Below are 17,190 nucleotides of genomic sequence, written 5' to 3' on the forward strand. Positions count from 1 at the left end.
TAAACCTTTAAATTAACATTCATGGCCACTGCACAACCAATAGATGGCTAACGTAAAATATTTTAAAACTTCTCATGTTAGCATAGTAATAAGGCTGTAACGTTTTTCATCACTAATGTTTTTGACCTTGACAAAGTAAAATGCACAAAGAATCGGTTAGTTTAACTATATTGTTTAAAACTATTTTAAAGGGATAGTTAACGCAAACATTTTACATTTTATGAATAACTTTGTTCTGCCTAACACCGAGGAAAATATTGTAAAGAATGTTTATAACCAAACCAATCAGGGGCACCATTCACTTCCATAGAATAATTTTTTCCTACTATGGAAGTCAATGGTGCCCCAGACCTACTCTGTTAAAAACATCCTTCAAATATCTTCCTCTGTGTTCAGCTGAACAAAGTAATAAATACAGGTCTGATACAACTTAAGGGTGAGGAAATGACAGAATTTTCATTTTTGGGTGAACTATCCCTTTAAATGGCCACTGCACAACCAATTGATGGCTAACTTAAAATATTTTAAAACTTCTACTCAGCATAGTAATAAGGTTGTAATGTTTTTCATCCCTAATGTTTTGATCTTGACAAAGTAACATGCACAAAGTATCGGTTCAGGGTTAGCATAAACTATATTGTTTAAAACTATTTTGAAGGGATAGTTCACGCAAAAATTAAAAATTGTAAACATTACTTTGTTCAGATGAACACAGAGGAAGCTGTTTTAAACAATGTTTATAAACAAACCGATCAGGGGCACCATTCACTTCCACAGTATTATTTCTTCCTACTTTGGAAGTCAATGGTGCCCCAGACCTTCTTTGTTAATAACATTCTTCAAATATCTTCCTCTGTGTTAATCTGTTACAACTTGAGGATGAGTAAACTATCCCCTTAAATTTGCACATTATTCTCGCCCTCTTACTCACAACTAAATAAATTGGTTCAACATGGTCAGTTTTTGTCACGAAAGCTTGGGCTTTGGAGAAACAAAGACTTCCTGTATGCACCGAAATAGCCAGTGCCCAGTAACTAACAGACACAAAAGACCTCTTAATGGGCCTATTGTCAAACAAAGACAAAAACATGCAACAAACAAGCTATCAAAAATGAAGTATTTACTCTTTGTACATGCTGTGATCATTGAACCGATCAGATACAAAGTAAGGTATTTACACAGAAATGCTCTCCCTATTGAGAAAATAGGGTTTGTGAAGTAACAAGTTCCGAACACGGAGAGTTATTGCCGTTTTTCTCAGGGGGTGCCCCTGTTTTTACAGACTCAAAGCGGATGCTTGAAGGCCTCTCACGCTGGGGCATTCCTCTCCAAGGGAAGCAGAGAATGCGTTTGTAGGTGGTCCTCATGTCCTTGTCCCGAAACGAATAGATGATGGGGTTCACCAAAGAGTTGCACTCCGCAAAAACCAGGCAGTACTTTTCATATTTAAGTACCTCGCATTTAGTACAATTTAGACCATCCAGTAACAAAATCACCAAACCGGGCGTCCAACAGATCACAAAGGCCCCTAAAGAGAAGCAAAAAAACACGTTTTACGAGAGCCGTTCAGTGCAAGACTTGTTTGCATTGCACAAACCACAGAGACATGCAAAGCATTGTTTTTCTAACACAGTACAGTAATGTGTTAAAAATAGGCTTAACTTTATAATCTGCTTTACAAGCAAAGTTTTGTAAAACACAGTGTTGTGCAAAACAACAATAATGTAACATATGTGACCCTGTCTGTGAAATTTAGGCTAAAGTCTTCATCTAATTATGAGATTTTGGAGCATCCACGTTTGATTTCAATTATTCATTTTAATCTTACTCGGTCAATATTACAGTTATCAAAGTTATATTTTCACACAATGATCTTTACGTTATGTAGGATGATTTTATGTAGAAAACAAAAAAACATTATAAAATGACTTCAGATAATTTACTCACCACCATGTCATCCGAAATGTTGATGTCTTTCTTTGTTAAGTCGAGAAGAAATTATGTTTTTTGAGGAAAACATTGCAGGATTTTTCTGATTTTAATGGACTTTAATAGAGCCCAACATTTAATACTTAACTCAACACTTAACAGTTTTTTTTAAACGGAGTTTCAAAGGACTTTAAACGATCCCAAACGAGGCATAAGGGTCTTATCTAGCAAAACGATTGTCATTTTTGACAAGAAAAATAAAAAATATGCTCTTTTAAACCACAACTTTTCGTCTAGGTCCGGTCCAGCGCAACCTAACGTAAATGCGTAGTGACGTAGGGAGGTCACGTGCTACATATATAAAACGCACATTTGCGTACCATTTTAAACAATAAACTGACACAAAGACATTAATTAGTATCAGTTGACATACAACAACGTAGGAACGGTCCTCTTTCAACACACTTGTAAACACTGGGGCGGAGTTTCGCGTTCGTCCTCTGTGACCTCTTGACGTCATGACGTATTGCGTGGGGTCACGCTAGCGCATCACGACAGGATCTAGACGAGAAGTTGTGCATTAAAAGTGTATATTTGTCATTTTTATTGTCAAAAATGACAAACGTTTTGCTAGATAAGACCCTTATGCCTCGTTTGGGATTGTTTATAGTCCTTTGAAACTCCGCTAAAAAAAACTGCTAAGTGTTAAGTATTAAATGTTGGGCTCCATCAAAGTCCATTAAAATGAGAAAAATCCTGCAATGTTTTCCTCAAAAAACACAACCTCCTCTGGACTGAACAAAGAAAGACATTTTTGATGACATGGTGGTGAGTAAATTATCTGGATTTTTCTTTTAAGAAAATGGACTAATCCTTCAAGTTAAATTCTACACCTTTACACAATATGGAATAGTGTTACAAACAACTATGCACACTAAATGTAAAGATGCATAGTTTAAGCGTAACTATAGCCGTCTCTCCAGTTGGTGTCAATTACACGTATAATTTACATAGTTTTGATTTTACACAAACACTGACAGTAGCACTAAACATTTTACAGTTTTGTTGCAACTGATGTTTGCTTTGTTTTTCATGATTTGAAGATAACACAAAGCTATATACTTAAACCTTAAACCTCAGGGTAAATAAATAACTGCTTTTGACTTGAGGCACAAGACATAAGATAAGGTGTTAGATCAAGCATGGCTCAAACTGGTTTGGTGAGCTTAACTGTACTTAAAAATGACTCTAATGTTGTTTTAAACCAGTATGAGTTTATTTATTCTGTTGAACGCAAAAGAAAATATTTTGATGATGGATAATTGCATTTTGGATTCTGCAGTCGGGCGCAGATTGGAAAAGCATTGTTTAAAGGGATAGTTCACCCAAAAATGAAAATAATGTCATTAATGACTCACCCTCATGTCATTCCAGACTCGTAAGACCTCCGTTCATCTTCAGAACACAGTTTAAGATGTTTTAGATTTAGTTCGAGACCCTTCTTTGAAATCTATGTACAGTATTACTGTCCATGTCCAGAAAGGTAATAAACACAATCAAAGTAGTCCATGTGACATCAGTGGGTCAGTTAGAATGTGTTGAGGCATCGAAAATACATTTTGGTCCAAAAATAACAAAAATTACAACTTTATTCAGCATTGTCTTCTCTTCCGCGTCTGTTGTGAAACGCATGCGCGAGACTAAAGTCACGTGACTGCAGTGTTATGTGCAGATGACGTGTTATCATCAGACACGTTTTTTTTTCAAACTTACAGCGTGCGTCTCCCTCAGACTGTAAATAAAGCCCAGGCGCACAAAAAAAAAAATCAGCTGGGGCGCACCCGATAACACGTCATCCGCGTCATTGCTATTGTCATTACGCCAATTTAAGAGTATAGTCCTAGCCATATCTGCCTAGAAAATCGCAACTTTAAATTTTCTGTCGGTCTCAGTACATGTTGTAACTACAGAAGAGTCAAGTTTAAAATAGGAAAAAATATCGAAATGCTTTGGTTATTTCTTGAGTGCGATGTCAATGGTCCAATCAGACTCAATGGACTGTGCCAAGCCACGCCAAAAGTGGTAGCGCCAGACTCGGAGATCAGCTGAATGAATTCCAAAACGGTAAAAATCAAATGTTTAACTCTAGGGGTGCTGGAAAATGCGAATATTTTCAAAAAAAGTGGATTGTCCCTTTAAGTCTCGCGCATGCGATTCAAAACAGACGCTGAAGAGAAGACAATGCTGAATAGTCGTAATTTTTGTTATTTTTGTACCAAAATGTATTTTCGATGCTTTAACAAATTCTAACTGACCCACTGATGTCACATAGACTACTTTGATGATGTTTTTATTACCTTTCTGGACATGGACAGTATAGCGTACATAGATTTTCAATGAAGGGTCAACAAGCTCTCAGACTAAATATAAAACATCTTACATAAAACATAAAAGGTCTTACGAGTTTGGAACGACATGAGGGTGAGCCACTAATGACATTATTTTCATTTTTGGGTGAACCATCCATTTAATGCTCATTGGCCCAGGGACGTCAGCTGATAACTTCTTAATTCTAAAACTCCCCTACCTATAGTAGTTTTTATATTTTTTCAACTTATCATTGACATTTATATTTTTAATAGATTTCTTTAAAAGGTGCAGTGTGTAATTTTTAGAAGGATCTCTTGAAAGAAATGCAAAATAATATACAAAACTATATTATCAGTGGTGTATAAAAACCTTTTAAAATTAACCGTTATGTTTTTACAACCTTAAAATGAGACATTTTTATCTACATACACTAAGGGTCCCCTTACATGGAAGTCGCCATTTTGTGCCGCCACGTTTCTACAGAAGCCCTTAACGGACAAACTTTTTAACTAAGTTGTCTCCGATGATGAAATGTTTGTCCGGTGATGGCTATCGTAGCTTCATGCATTTCAAAAGTGAGTGTTGGGCAGTGGACTGAGCCGTTGGTTGCAATTCGCAACCTCACCACTAGATGTCGCTAAAATGCACACACTGCACCTTTAAACTTTTGTATTGCTGTGGAATTATTTGTACTGTGAGCTGTTTTTATTTCACACAACATTACAACAACTAGACTTAGTTTTATACATCCCAACATTTACTATGACTACGTTTACACGTGGGCGGCTATTTTCATAAACGGACATTTCAACCATTTGTGCACACATGTCAGTCACACATGTCAAGTGTTCATTGACACGTACCCGTGTATATATGGTGTAACAAGAAGGTCAAGCCCACGTAAGCCAATCAAAATCCAGAAAACAGCAACGAATCACTTCCTGTTCCTCTTTTGAAGGTCGCACTTTTAACGTAGGTGCGAGCTCTGACGCATAGTGTGACGTTGGCTGCCAAAACATCCGTTTGTCTGTTTACATGCAACACAGCAACCGAAGATTTTCAAAATCTCCACTCCAGCCGTAGATTTTTTTTAGAAAGAATCGGTTTCAGAGGCGAGTTCTCCGTTTGCGTGTAAACGAAGGGAAATGTCGAAGTTTTTCTAAATAACCATGTACGTGTAACGGGGCCTAAGTAGCCTTTTTTAGCAATGAATAGTTCACCTTTATTGATTCTCCTTATAAACATCTTCATGTAAATGCATTTATTGGTATTTCGGTTGCATCTATTTCGTCCGCGATCAAATACTCGATCTCTAATCTCTGCCTTTTATGATGTTTGTGGTCAACTAGACTGCGAGATTGATGAAGTGGTCGACTTTAATGCTCTTTTGTCATTCCTATCTGCGCTGTAGCCGCTTGCTCTCGTCTAAATTTAAGGCATCTCAAACAAGCCTATTATTAAACAGTGGAATCGAGAAGACCCTCCCCCTTTATTAAAATAACCAATAGCGTTTCATTTATGGCACAGTTCAGCAAAGACGTACTGTAACAAAACGAGGGCGGCACGATTTAGCATCTAAAGAGCATTTGATTGGACAATACATTTGATGAGAAGTTGAAGTGCAGGGTGATGTCATCAAAATTTTAGACTTTTTTAGCACACGTGCCAAACTGTAGGTTTGAATGTTTATAACTTCTGTATAAGAATTTTGTCAGATCATATATTTATTCTTTAAGTCTAACACATTTATACAAAAGAGAAAAAATGTATTTCATGGGGACTTTAAGCGCACAGTAAAAATAAGAAAATGAAATGAAAACACAAGAACAGAGCAGCAAACAAAACAAAACGTCTCCATAACACGTCAAGGTCTTACCCAAAATCATGGACATGGTCTTCATAAGGCTGATAACAGTCTGATTGTGCACAGGCTGATCGGTATGAGGTGACATCATTTGGCTCTTGCGGCGCACGTAGATGAAGATGCGAGTGTACACGGCCACCATGATGAAGAAGGCCACCAGGTTGAGCACGGCCCAGGACACCAGGAAGCTGCGAGAGTACAGGGGCGCAACGGTGCAGCAGGTGGTCAGATCGCAAACGCAGTTCCAGCCCATAGTGGGCACCAGGCCTATGATGATGGCCATCAACCAGATGATCACGATCAGCATCACCACACGCCACTTGGTCATGGTGCTGTGGAGCTGCATGGTAAAGATGGTCTGGTGGCGCTCCACGGCCACGGCCAGGAGGTTGACCACCGAGGCGGTCAGGCTCATGTTAATCAAAGCTCCACGGATGAACCACTCGTTCACCGTCAGATTGATGGTCCACGGCCCGGTGTGAAACACGAGGTACATGTAAGAGATGCCTGCGAAGAGGTCAGCGGCCGCCATGTTTCCCAGTAAGTAATAGATGGGATAGTGGAAATGCCGGTTGATGATGATGGCGGCTATAACCAACATGTTAGCCAGAACAATTAAGATACAAATCGGGACACCAAGTCCGACCACCACGAAGTCTTGTGGACGCCAGTTTGTGGTAATGGGCTTCCCAATTTTATTGTAAAAGAAGGAGACCGGCTCATTGTACGCCTCGCAGGAATTATTATATAACATTATAGGAGGGGTTTGTGTGGATCAGATGAAATGTTTAAGTTAGTTGTTGCCAGTTAGGCCAGTTTTTCCTGATGTTGTATTTCTGATGCGAGCAGCCTCCATTTGAAATGGTGCCTGTACATATCAAACAATGTAGAAATGTTAATGCTCTCGAGGCGTGTCCCTTTTGGCTCTCCAGTCTTAAACAAGAAGAAATAAGATAAGTGAAGAAGTTAATCTTTAACATGATGGGAACATGATGATATGGTACTAGAAAAACATGTTCTCCCTAAACATACATCATAAGTAGATTAAAGAAAATGTAAAAGGTAGTTAATAATATAAAAATTAGGTAAGGTTAGTGATTAAAAAAATCTCTATTTATAGTCGTCCCGCAAATAGAGGAAAGTGCTCTCAGCAGACAGGGAAATGAAACTTGTTGCATGTAGTAGGCTAAATGAAGTGCAAATTCAACAATCCGGATCACTTTATTCTCTAGAGCAAAGTTAGACTCGAAGTTTGTCAGAAAAGCGGCATTATTAACTTTCTTCTGAAACGACACTTAAGTAAGAACGTCAGAATCAAAAGCACTCACCGATGCGTGGCGTTGAAAGCAAGCAAAGAAAACAAACTGGGAGTTGAGTATGTGGGGTTGTTTTGGCACGCAGTAGTTTGCCGGAAATGCTCATCTGGCGGAGTTTACGGATCGATTCTTGACTTGAAGTGTGAGAGTTCGAGAGTTCTGTGATCGCTGCTCCCGCCTCCCTGAAGCTGATTGGCTGAAAGCAGAGGATGAGCGGGCCAATCATCGCGCGGTAGAGGTGTGCTGATATCACGTTTGAATGATGGTAACAGGTTTAGATGTTTTGATTTCTCATAATCTGTGATTTAGATTGTAAAACGAAAGTAAATAATAACGAAAGTGCCTCAACATTTTCATGTTTTCATCACGAACATTTAACCATAGTTTTACTACAGTTTAAAACATTTAGTTTACCAAAACAACAAACAAACAATAGAAACAATAACAGAAATTCTTTGGATTTAATGGGAATTTTGTTGTTGTTTTACTGGTCTCTATGTACTAAAGCCATATAACAATACACCTAAAAACATGGTTACTACAAAAAAGCATGTTTTTGTAAGGGTCCATCCCATTTTTTTGGCCAAAAATATATTTTAAATATATATTAAATACATTTTGTATAAGGTAAATCTTAATTAAATATATTTTTGAATATGAAAATATATTTAGTTTTAACCTTCATATATTAACATATCAAAATTAGTGCTGGGCATAGATTAATCTAGATTAATCTCATACAAAATAAAAGTATTTTTTGCATAACATATGAGTTTGTGCTGCGTGTAATTATTTGTGTAATTATTATGTATATTTAAATACACACACATTCATGTATTTATTTACATGTGTATATATATATTTATTTATATTTTTATATATTCTATATATTATATAAAAAGAAAACTACATATAAATAAAACATTTCTTAAATGTATATATATATATATATATATATATATATATATATATATATATATATATATATATATATATATATATATATATATATATATATATGTGTGTGTGTGTGTGTATATATATACACATACATACATACATACATACATACATACATACATACATACATATATATATATATGTATGTATGTATCTGGCAACTATATATATATATATATATATATATATATATATATATATATATATATATATATATATATATATATATATATATATATATATATATATATATATATGTATATATGTATATATGTATATATATATATATATATATATATATATATATATATATATATATATATATATATATATATATATATATATATATATATATATGTATGTATGTATGTATGTATGTATATGTATGTATGTATGTATATGTATGTATGTATGTATATATATATGTATGTATGTGTTTGTGTTAAAATATATATAATCAGCACAAACTCATATATTATGTGAAAAATTACTTTTATTTTGTATAAAATTAATCTAGATTAATCTATGCCAGCACTAATCAAAATGTATTTCAGGGGCAACAAATACATTTCTAATTTTACAACCCATACAGCACAAAATATATTTTTCCTTGCCAAAATATAAGTTTGTATAAAATGTATATAAAATATAAAATTATAAGTATATTTTTGCAGTTGAAAATATATTAAATTTTTGAGATCACCTATTTCATTGCTAAAAAACGTTATTTTGTATATTTGGTATAATACAATGTGTTCGCGTGGTTTATGGTTAAAAAACATATTATTTTCCACATACTGTATATTTTTGTAGCTCCAGATTTCACTCTCTTCCTGAAACGCATGCATTTGATAAGCTCTGTGGCCCTGATTGGCCAACTAATCTGTACATTATGATTGGTCTGAATATCTCTGACGTCAACAGGAAGTGTGACGCTCCTTACCATGTTTGAAAGATTCGGTTGCTAACAAGAGTTAATTTACAGGCTGTGAGTCCAAGTGGGAGGAAGTATGATACTGTCGGTCATGTCCACATCACCAATCCCAGGAACTGTTGCCTTCAATCCATGTGTTTGTTGTTGACCAAGAAATTTACGTTGGAGACGATAACTCGCATCATCGTTTACTTTGGGGTTTGTACCTTATGCATATCATTAACATGTACTTATACACACTTACACACTGAAGGAAATGTAAAATCGTGAATCGGATAATTGGTGCTCTTTAATCTTTTCGTTTACAGGTTTGTAACATAGAAAGTTTTTCTTACAATGTGACATGAATATAAATGTCAATTTAAAGTATATGTATTTTTAAAGTATAGACCTATTTCATATATGTTTTAAAATATATTTCAGTACTTTTGTATATTTTGAAATACATTTAAAATTATATTTAAAATATATATTTTGCCATATGGGATCGGTAGTATACATCGGTAGCATATTAGTCTGTGTAACCATATTGAACTAACTATTTTATAAACTGTTACCGTAGTATGTACTATAGTATATACTTACTATAGTAAGCTTCAAAAACATTATTGTGTGACATTTTACTAGTTAAGCACATTATATCGCACAAACAATATTGTGTATGCTATATAGGATTTTCTTCATGTCGGGATTAACATTTACATTACATTATATTTTTGAAGAAGCTCCGTTTATGGATTTTTAAAACTTTCTTTTACTCTCATATAATATAAAATATATATAATTTTTTCCTTTTTTTTTGTTGGCTGGACAAGAAAGCCCTATTCACAAAGATGTTGGCTTCCAGTGAGGTACAAGATGGGACCGATGATTGTTCATGGGTTTACCAGACAATGACAATTCTTTAATGTGTGTTCTTCCACTGTGGGAGAAAAATTGGTTAAAAACTTCAATGACAAAAACTAGGCCACTTCTGTGCTGCAGTATAATCTCATTCTTCTAGGGGTGGTTTCCCGGACAGAGATTAAACCAGTCCTATACTAAAATAAATGTAAGAGCTGTCCAAACTGAAAACAAATAGCACCGACATATCTTAAAATACATCAGTGCCCTTTGTTTTCCCTTAAAATGCCCACAAGTAATGTTTTTTGTAAGGCATGTTTGTAAAAACTAGTTATATTTCCTAATTAAACTAAGGCCTAGTTCTGGTTTAAGATAATCCCTGTCCAGGAAACCACCCCCTAAAGTCATATAATACCTTTATACACTCTCAGAAAAGATAAAGGTATAAAAGTTGTCATTGGGGCGGTATACCCTTTCAAAAGTACACCTTTGTACCCCAAGGCTGCATCTCAAAGGTACATATTGGTACTTCAAATGTACACATCTGTGACTTTTTTCTTATTTTTTTTGAGAATGACACAAATATTAATTTTCAAGTCTGCTACTTTAGTGTTTTTAGATCTTTTTGTCAAATGTTATTATGGTATACTGAAATATAATACCTTTCATAAGTGTCAAAGGCTTTTATTGACAATTACATTCCGTTTATGCAAAGGGTTAATATTTGCAGTGTCGACCCTTCTTTTTCAAGACCTCTTTAATTCGTCCTGGCATGCTGTCAATCTCATCTTTGGCCTCAAACTGATTGATTCTTACATAATCAATGCTTGGAGTTTGTCAGAATTTGTGGGTAAGCAAATATAAAAACAAATCAACCATTTAAAATAATAACTTATTTTTATGTTATACAATTTCCAGGTGCATTCTTAAGTGAAAAACACTATCTAGTGCTATTTTGGGTTAGTCCTATCAAGTTTTTAGTTGAATGGCGGTTAGGCTAATTGAAGATTACATAAAGGGCACAAACTTTGGATCCCAAATCTGAATGCACCTTCAAGCATTAACTGACCTACAAAATTGCGCCAACATGATACAGTGCACTAAACAGATGTTCAACCAAGGAAAACTTTTATAAACGTACTAAAAGACAAATCACACACAAAGCAAGTTGTTGTTTTTTCAAGAAGCAAATTTGCCTAACAACCTTACAGAAGCCTGTAGTGCCTCAAATGATTTATGTCTCATTTTATTGCTCCTATTCACAAGGCAGCTAGAAGCTTGGCATGATTGTGTTTTATAATATCTTCGTCCAGAACAAAGTCCCAGATGAGTTTGTTGACTATCTCAGGTTGATCCTGCTGAACCCAGTGACTGCACTCGGGAATAGTGTGAATGATGACGGGACCCCGGGCGTAAGGTCTGGTTCCACCGGACATTCCCTCTACCAGTATATTATCAGCTTCACCCCAAATTAACATGCAGGGCACACCGACATCCTGATGCTTGTACAGAGTGTTACTGCAGAAACAGGAGTACACAGTAACCACTCACAGCAATACAAAACACAGTGTACATGCCAGTACAGTAATTTTTGACTTTGTGGGGACATTTCTTTGGCCCTAATGAGGAAAAGAGCTTCTAAATCTAACTAAATTATGTTTGTTTATAAGTGTAAAAATGCTGAAAGTTTTCTGTGAGTGTTATGGGTTAAGGAAGGGGAATTTAATATAGAGCATACAAGTCATTACGTCTATGGCAAGATAAAACAGAAACCAGTGCATGTGTCTGAATTATTCAAAGCCATATAGAAGTGAAAGTGCTACGAGTTTTAAACCTCAGTAGGGAGCGAAAATAGTTCAGAGGAGCTGTGAGTCCTCCAGGTTGAGATAGTCGGTATAAGTAACCCTCCAGCTGGGCTTCGGTCAATCTCCTCTCTTTGTTTCTGATGCCCACATTTTTGCCACAGAGCAGACTTCGCACTAGCTAGACACATAAATATCGAAAATAATATGGTTTGCAAATAATTTCTGAATTAACTATAAGCATGAAAATCAAAAAGGCCGAAAGCTAAATTAAATGAAACAGTTGAAACCAATATCCCATTTGGTAAAAAAATAGATATTTGTAAATATATTTTGAAATATACAAAAAAAATGGCCAAAACATATATTTGCTAAAATATATTTTGGAATATGTTTACAAAAATATATTTTCCCCCAATATTTTTTGGCCATTTTTTGTATATTTTGAAATATATTTTAAAACATTTAAAATATATATTTAGCTGTCCATATATTTCAAATCAAGGAAATATTTTCACGTCCCATTGGAAGAAAAACTTTTTAGGCTGGTTTGAACAGGTTAAAATTAAATATATTTTCAACTTCAAAAATATTCTTTAATTTGTATTTAGCATATATTTCAAATATATTTTGGCCAAGAATACAAGAATTGTACAATTTTAAATGTATTTGCTTGCCATTAAAATACATTTTAAAAAACACTCACCTAAAAAATTATTAGGAACACCTGTTCAATTTCTCATTAATGCAATTATCTAATAAACCAATCACATGGCAGTTGCTTCATTGCATTAGGGAGTGTGGTCCTGTTCAAGACAATCTCATGAACTCCAAACTGAATGTCAGAATGGGAAAGAAAGGTGATTTAAGCAATTTTGAGCGTGGCATGGTTGTTGGTGGCAGACGGGACGGTCTGAGTATTTCACAATCTGCTCAGTTACTGGGATTTTCACGCACAACCATTTCTAGGGTTTACAAAGAATGATGTGAAAAGGGAAAAACATCCAGTATGCGGCAGTCCTGTGGGCAAAAATGCCTTGTTGATTCTAGAGGTCAGAGGAGAATGTGCCGACTGATTCAAGCTGATAGAAGAGCAACTTTGACTGAAATAACCACTCGTTACAACCGAGGTATGCAGCAAAGCATTTGTGAAGCCACAACACGCACAACCTTGAGGCGGATGGGCTACAACAGCAGAAGACCCCATCGTGTACCACTCATCTCCACTACAAATAGGAAAAAGAGGCTACAATTTGCACGAGTTCACCAAAATTGGACAGTTGCAGACTGGTAAAATGTTGCCTGGTCTGATGAGTCTCGATTTCTGTTGAGACATTCAGATGGTAGAGTCAGAATTTGGCGTAAACAGAATGAGAACATGGATCCATCATGCCTTGTTACCACTGTGCAGGTGGTGGTGTAATGGTGTGGGGGGTGTTTTCTTGGCACACTTTAGGCCCCTTAGTGTCAATTGGGCATCGATTAAATGCCACGGCCTACCTGAGCATTGTTTCTGACCATGTCCATCTCTTTATGACCACCATGTACCCATCCTCTGATGGCTACTTCCAGCAGGATAATGCACCATGTCATAAAGCTTGAATCATTTCAAATTGGTTTCTTGGACATGACAATGAGTTCACTGTACTAAAATGGCCCCCACAGTCACCAGATCTCAACCAAATAGAGCATCTTTGGGATTTGGTGAAACGGGAGCTTTATCTTCATCAACTGCAAGATGCTATTCTATCAATATGGGCCAACATTTCTAAAGAATGCTTTCAGTACCTTGTTGAATCAATGCCATGTAGAATTAAGGCAGTTCTGAAGGCGAAAGGGGGTCAAACACAGTATTAGTACGGTGTTCCTAATAATCCTTTAGGTGAGTGTATATGTTGATATATGAAGGTTGAAACTAAATTCAAATATATTTTTAATTGTCCTTTTTTTCATATGGGATTACCCAAACAAAATATGTATAGTAGTCTGATACAATGCATCAACAGTTTAATGTTTCTCCTTACAAATCTAGCCTAAACTTATTTACTCTTTAGGCTAGCAAACCATCCTAGGCTGGTTTATGTTTCGCTTAAGTTAACAGATTATATTATATTAAAGCATGTCTGAAAAAAGATCACACAACCTTAAAGTCTTCAAGGGACAGGGCAATCTCAGGTAGAACAGGCAACTGGAAGAAGCATGCATGGCCAGAACGCAACAGCTGAGAAGGTCTTCTTAAAACTGCATCTGGATTGGACCGAAATCGATATATCTTATTGCTTATATATGTAAGGTTCAGTTTAGGGAAGTATTTATAAACCAGAACTGAAATTTGAGCAGTGAAATTGAAGAAGAGACAAACTCTTACCCAGCCACGAGGCAGGGTGAGGGGCATTCATGACTATAAGAAGTTGTACCATGTCAGGCCGGTCCAGTGCAAAATGCCATGCCAGCATCCCACCCCAGTCATGACCCACCAATACACAACTTGTGTGACCTACAATTCCACAACATTTTAATAGTGTTATGTTGAATATAATGGATAAAATGGACCACACTGTGATATACTGTAAGTACCCAATTCGTCAATAGTGTTTCTGATGTCGTATAAGAGCTTTTCCAATGAATATTCCTCCAGCTGGAGTGGTGCGTCTGAATCTCCACAGCCACGCAGATCTAGCGCCACCGTGTGGTAATGACTGCAAAATTCCGGTAACTGGTAACGCCAGGAGTACCTGCAGATAATAGTTACCTCGTGTTGATCAAATAAACTTTATTAAAGAGGAAGTTAGTCAATATGATCTGAAAGGCCGATATAAAAAAATAGAAAACGGTTCACTGCAACATAGATGAGGATGTCACCAATTTTCTGGGAACCCATGAAGAAACAGCATTAGTGGCTTCCTGTGGTCTCCTTTGCTTACATAATGAAACCTCAAGCCTGAACTCTAAATAGGAAAGCAAATATCGTCATGAGAAAATTTTGGTGACCCATACGGTCAATTCATTTCAAAGAAATGAATGGTTTGTAGCAACACAAGAGTGAGTAGTAGTCAATATATATATTTATTTATATATATATATATATATATATATATATATATATATATATATATATATATATATATATATATATATATATATATATATATATATATATATATATATATATATATATATATATATATATATATATATATTATTTATTTATCTATTTATATATATATATATTTGCTGAATATGTTTACAAAAAGTTTTTTTTCACAGATATATTTTGAAATAGACCTGTAAACATAAAGGTTAAAATTTTATATATTTTCGACAAAAATATACTTGTATTTAGCATATATTTAAAATATCTTTTGCAAAGAATACACGTTTTGTCATATGGAATATACAATTAGAAATGTTTTTACTTGTTTTTGAGTTTTATTTTGAAATATATGTTGATATATGAAGGTAAAACTAAATACTGTATATGTCCAAATTCAAAAATATATTTTATTAGCTTTACTTTCTACAAAATGTATTTAGCATACATTTAAAATATTTTTTGGCCAGAGAAATAATTTTTTTGCTGTACGTTTAATAATAATAAAACAATAATTAAACACAATAAAAATAATAAAAATCTCTTCTAGTCTTAGAAGGAATGTGTAAAAGCAACACATTAGTGTTGATTCTGGGACACTAAATGCGTTGTCACAAAATCCACCTATTGAAACAACACATTTTGTGTTACTTTTAACACAACTTGTGTTATATTTAACACAAAATCAACACAAAATTACACATAATGTGTTAAAAGCTTACAAAGATGTGTACAAAATTCACAACAAGAACTGCATAGTAAAAATGACTTAACCACAAATTACCAGCAAACTTAAGTCCATATCAGATGTGGAAAAGATTTAGTCTATTAAATGCTACTTTAGCAAATCTCCTTCAACAATGACTCCTTCCACAAGTATTGTTGACAAAGTGGTTTGAATGAGATTGGGAAAGGCTGTGGGTTATGTTTAAGACACAGGAGGCGCAAGAACACAACATATGAGTCGTCATCATTTAACCTTTCACCTACTTTTCTACTTGAACACAGAAACACACTTACACATATATATTTATTAAATAACTGTGCTAAATATGTTTGAAGACATTATACATCATTTAAATAAATAGTATTATAAATGACTCTCACCCTGCCCCTAAAATATGCATGTTCACCCAGTGCAGGGTCTTGAAGACATTCTGGAGGTTTCTTACGGATGGTCCATTGGAAAGTACCGTATGGATCTGTAAATCCAGTCCAGATGATTCGGATCAATACAAAACAAGCTGTGATTCCAGCTGTGCCATACACAAGAATGTAATACACCAAAGAGAGAATCCATAAACTGAGACGCGTTGGTAAAAGAAGTAACAGCCATAAAGAACTAGTCATTTTGGTAATGGTAAAAAATAATTAGAGAGACCTATGACGCAGGCTTATTGTAGCAAATGCTCTCAGTCTTCTGAGAAGTTCACCTTTCAAAATAAACCTCATGTGACCGCATTGAAACCCAGGCAATATAAGCTATTTTTATACCACTGATAAACTAGTATTGAGTTTCCAAAATGCAATTAACCACTCGCGTAAAATAAAAGGGATAGTTCAACCCAAAATTAAAAGTCTGTCATCATTCACTCACCCTACAAACCTGTATAAATGTCTTTGTTTCTATGAACAAGAATGACGATGTTTTAAAGAATGTTTGTCAACAAATCGTTTGTGAGCCTCATTCAAAATAATAGGAAAAAATACTATGGAAGTGAATGGGCCACAAGAAAATTCCGTAAAACATCTTAATTTGTGTTCATCAGAACAAAGAGATTTATGGTCATTCTACAGAAACGTCCACTTTTGGTATGGCAAAATGTCTTAAAATTGATTTCTTTTTCTAACATTTAAACATAGACCATTATTAGATTACTCTTTGACTTTATGAGTACACATAAATGACAGCTTAATGATTTTTTTTGTGTGTTATTATTTTTTGCATCTACTTTACCTTACTATTTTAGCAATATTAAAGGTGTTTATGGCATATTATTTTTTATTTATTTTTTCAGCTTTAAAGGTTAATTTTTAGGTGTAGCAGAATTCAATGAATTTAAAATTATCATCATGTGACA

At 34.9% G+C, this 17,190-nt stretch overlaps 2 protein-coding genes across 3 annotated transcripts; both read right to left on the reverse strand.

Moving 5' to 3' along the window:
- Positions 1–1,103: 1,103 nt before the first annotated feature.
- Positions 1,104–7,676, reverse strand: lpar2a (lysophosphatidic acid receptor 2a). 2 transcript variants are annotated; one of them, XM_055188308.2, is made up of 3 exons: positions 7,492–7,676; positions 6,176–7,031; positions 1,104–1,528 (listed from the first exon to the last, which is right to left on the reverse strand). In XM_055188308.2, exons 2-3 carry the CDS (start codon positions 6,915–6,917, stop codon positions 1,194–1,196), a joined length of 1,077 nt encoding a protein of 358 aa, XP_055044283.1. In that variant the 5' UTR covers positions 6,918–7,031; positions 7,492–7,676; the 3' UTR covers positions 1,104–1,193. The 2 variants fall into 2 exon arrangements, with proteins under 2 accessions (XP_055044283.1, XP_055044274.1); XM_055188299.2 differs by having other exon boundaries at positions 6,176–7,096.
- A 3,770-nt stretch (positions 7,677–11,446) lies between these two features.
- On the reverse strand, positions 11,447–16,700 carry LOC129430779 (epoxide hydrolase 4). Its single transcript, XM_055188312.2, has 7 exons — positions 16,217–16,700; positions 14,881–14,966; positions 14,596–14,753; positions 14,387–14,515; positions 14,162–14,265; positions 12,051–12,199; positions 11,447–11,734 (listed from the first exon to the last, which is right to left on the reverse strand). Exons 1-7 carry the CDS (start codon positions 16,457–16,459, stop codon positions 11,476–11,478), a joined length of 1,128 nt encoding a protein of 375 aa, XP_055044287.1. The 5' UTR covers positions 16,460–16,700; the 3' UTR covers positions 11,447–11,475.
- Between the last annotated feature and the right edge of the window lie 490 nt (positions 16,701–17,190).

The sequence above is a fragment of the Misgurnus anguillicaudatus genome, chromosome 19, assembly GCF_027580225.2.
Source record: "Misgurnus anguillicaudatus chromosome 19, ASM2758022v2, whole genome shotgun sequence".
NCBI lineage: Eukaryota > Metazoa > Chordata > Actinopteri > Cypriniformes > Cobitidae > Misgurnus > Misgurnus anguillicaudatus.

Bases quoted from the DNA above. Each gene is read 5' to 3' on its own strand.
- lpar2a (XM_055188308.2), bottom strand. From the start codon at position 6,917: ATGTTATATAATAATTCCTGCGAGGCGTACAATGAGCCGGTCTCCTTC. The intron at 1,529-6,175 runs GTAAGACCTTGA...GCTTCTCTTTAG, and splicing joins GACCATGTCCATGATTTTGG to GGGCCTTTGTGATCTGTTGG.
- LOC129430779 (XM_055188312.2), bottom strand. From the start codon at position 16,459: ATGACTAGTTCTTTATGGCTGTTACTTCTTTTACCAACGCGTCTCAGT. The intron at 14,516-14,595 runs GTACTTACAGTA...GTGGAATTGTAG, and splicing joins AAACACTATTGACGAATTGG to GTCACACAAGTTGTGTATTG. The intron at 12,200-14,161 runs GTTGTGTGATCT...TTATGTGTCTAG, and splicing joins TGTCCCTTGAAGACTTTAAG to CTAGTGCGAAGTCTGCTCTG.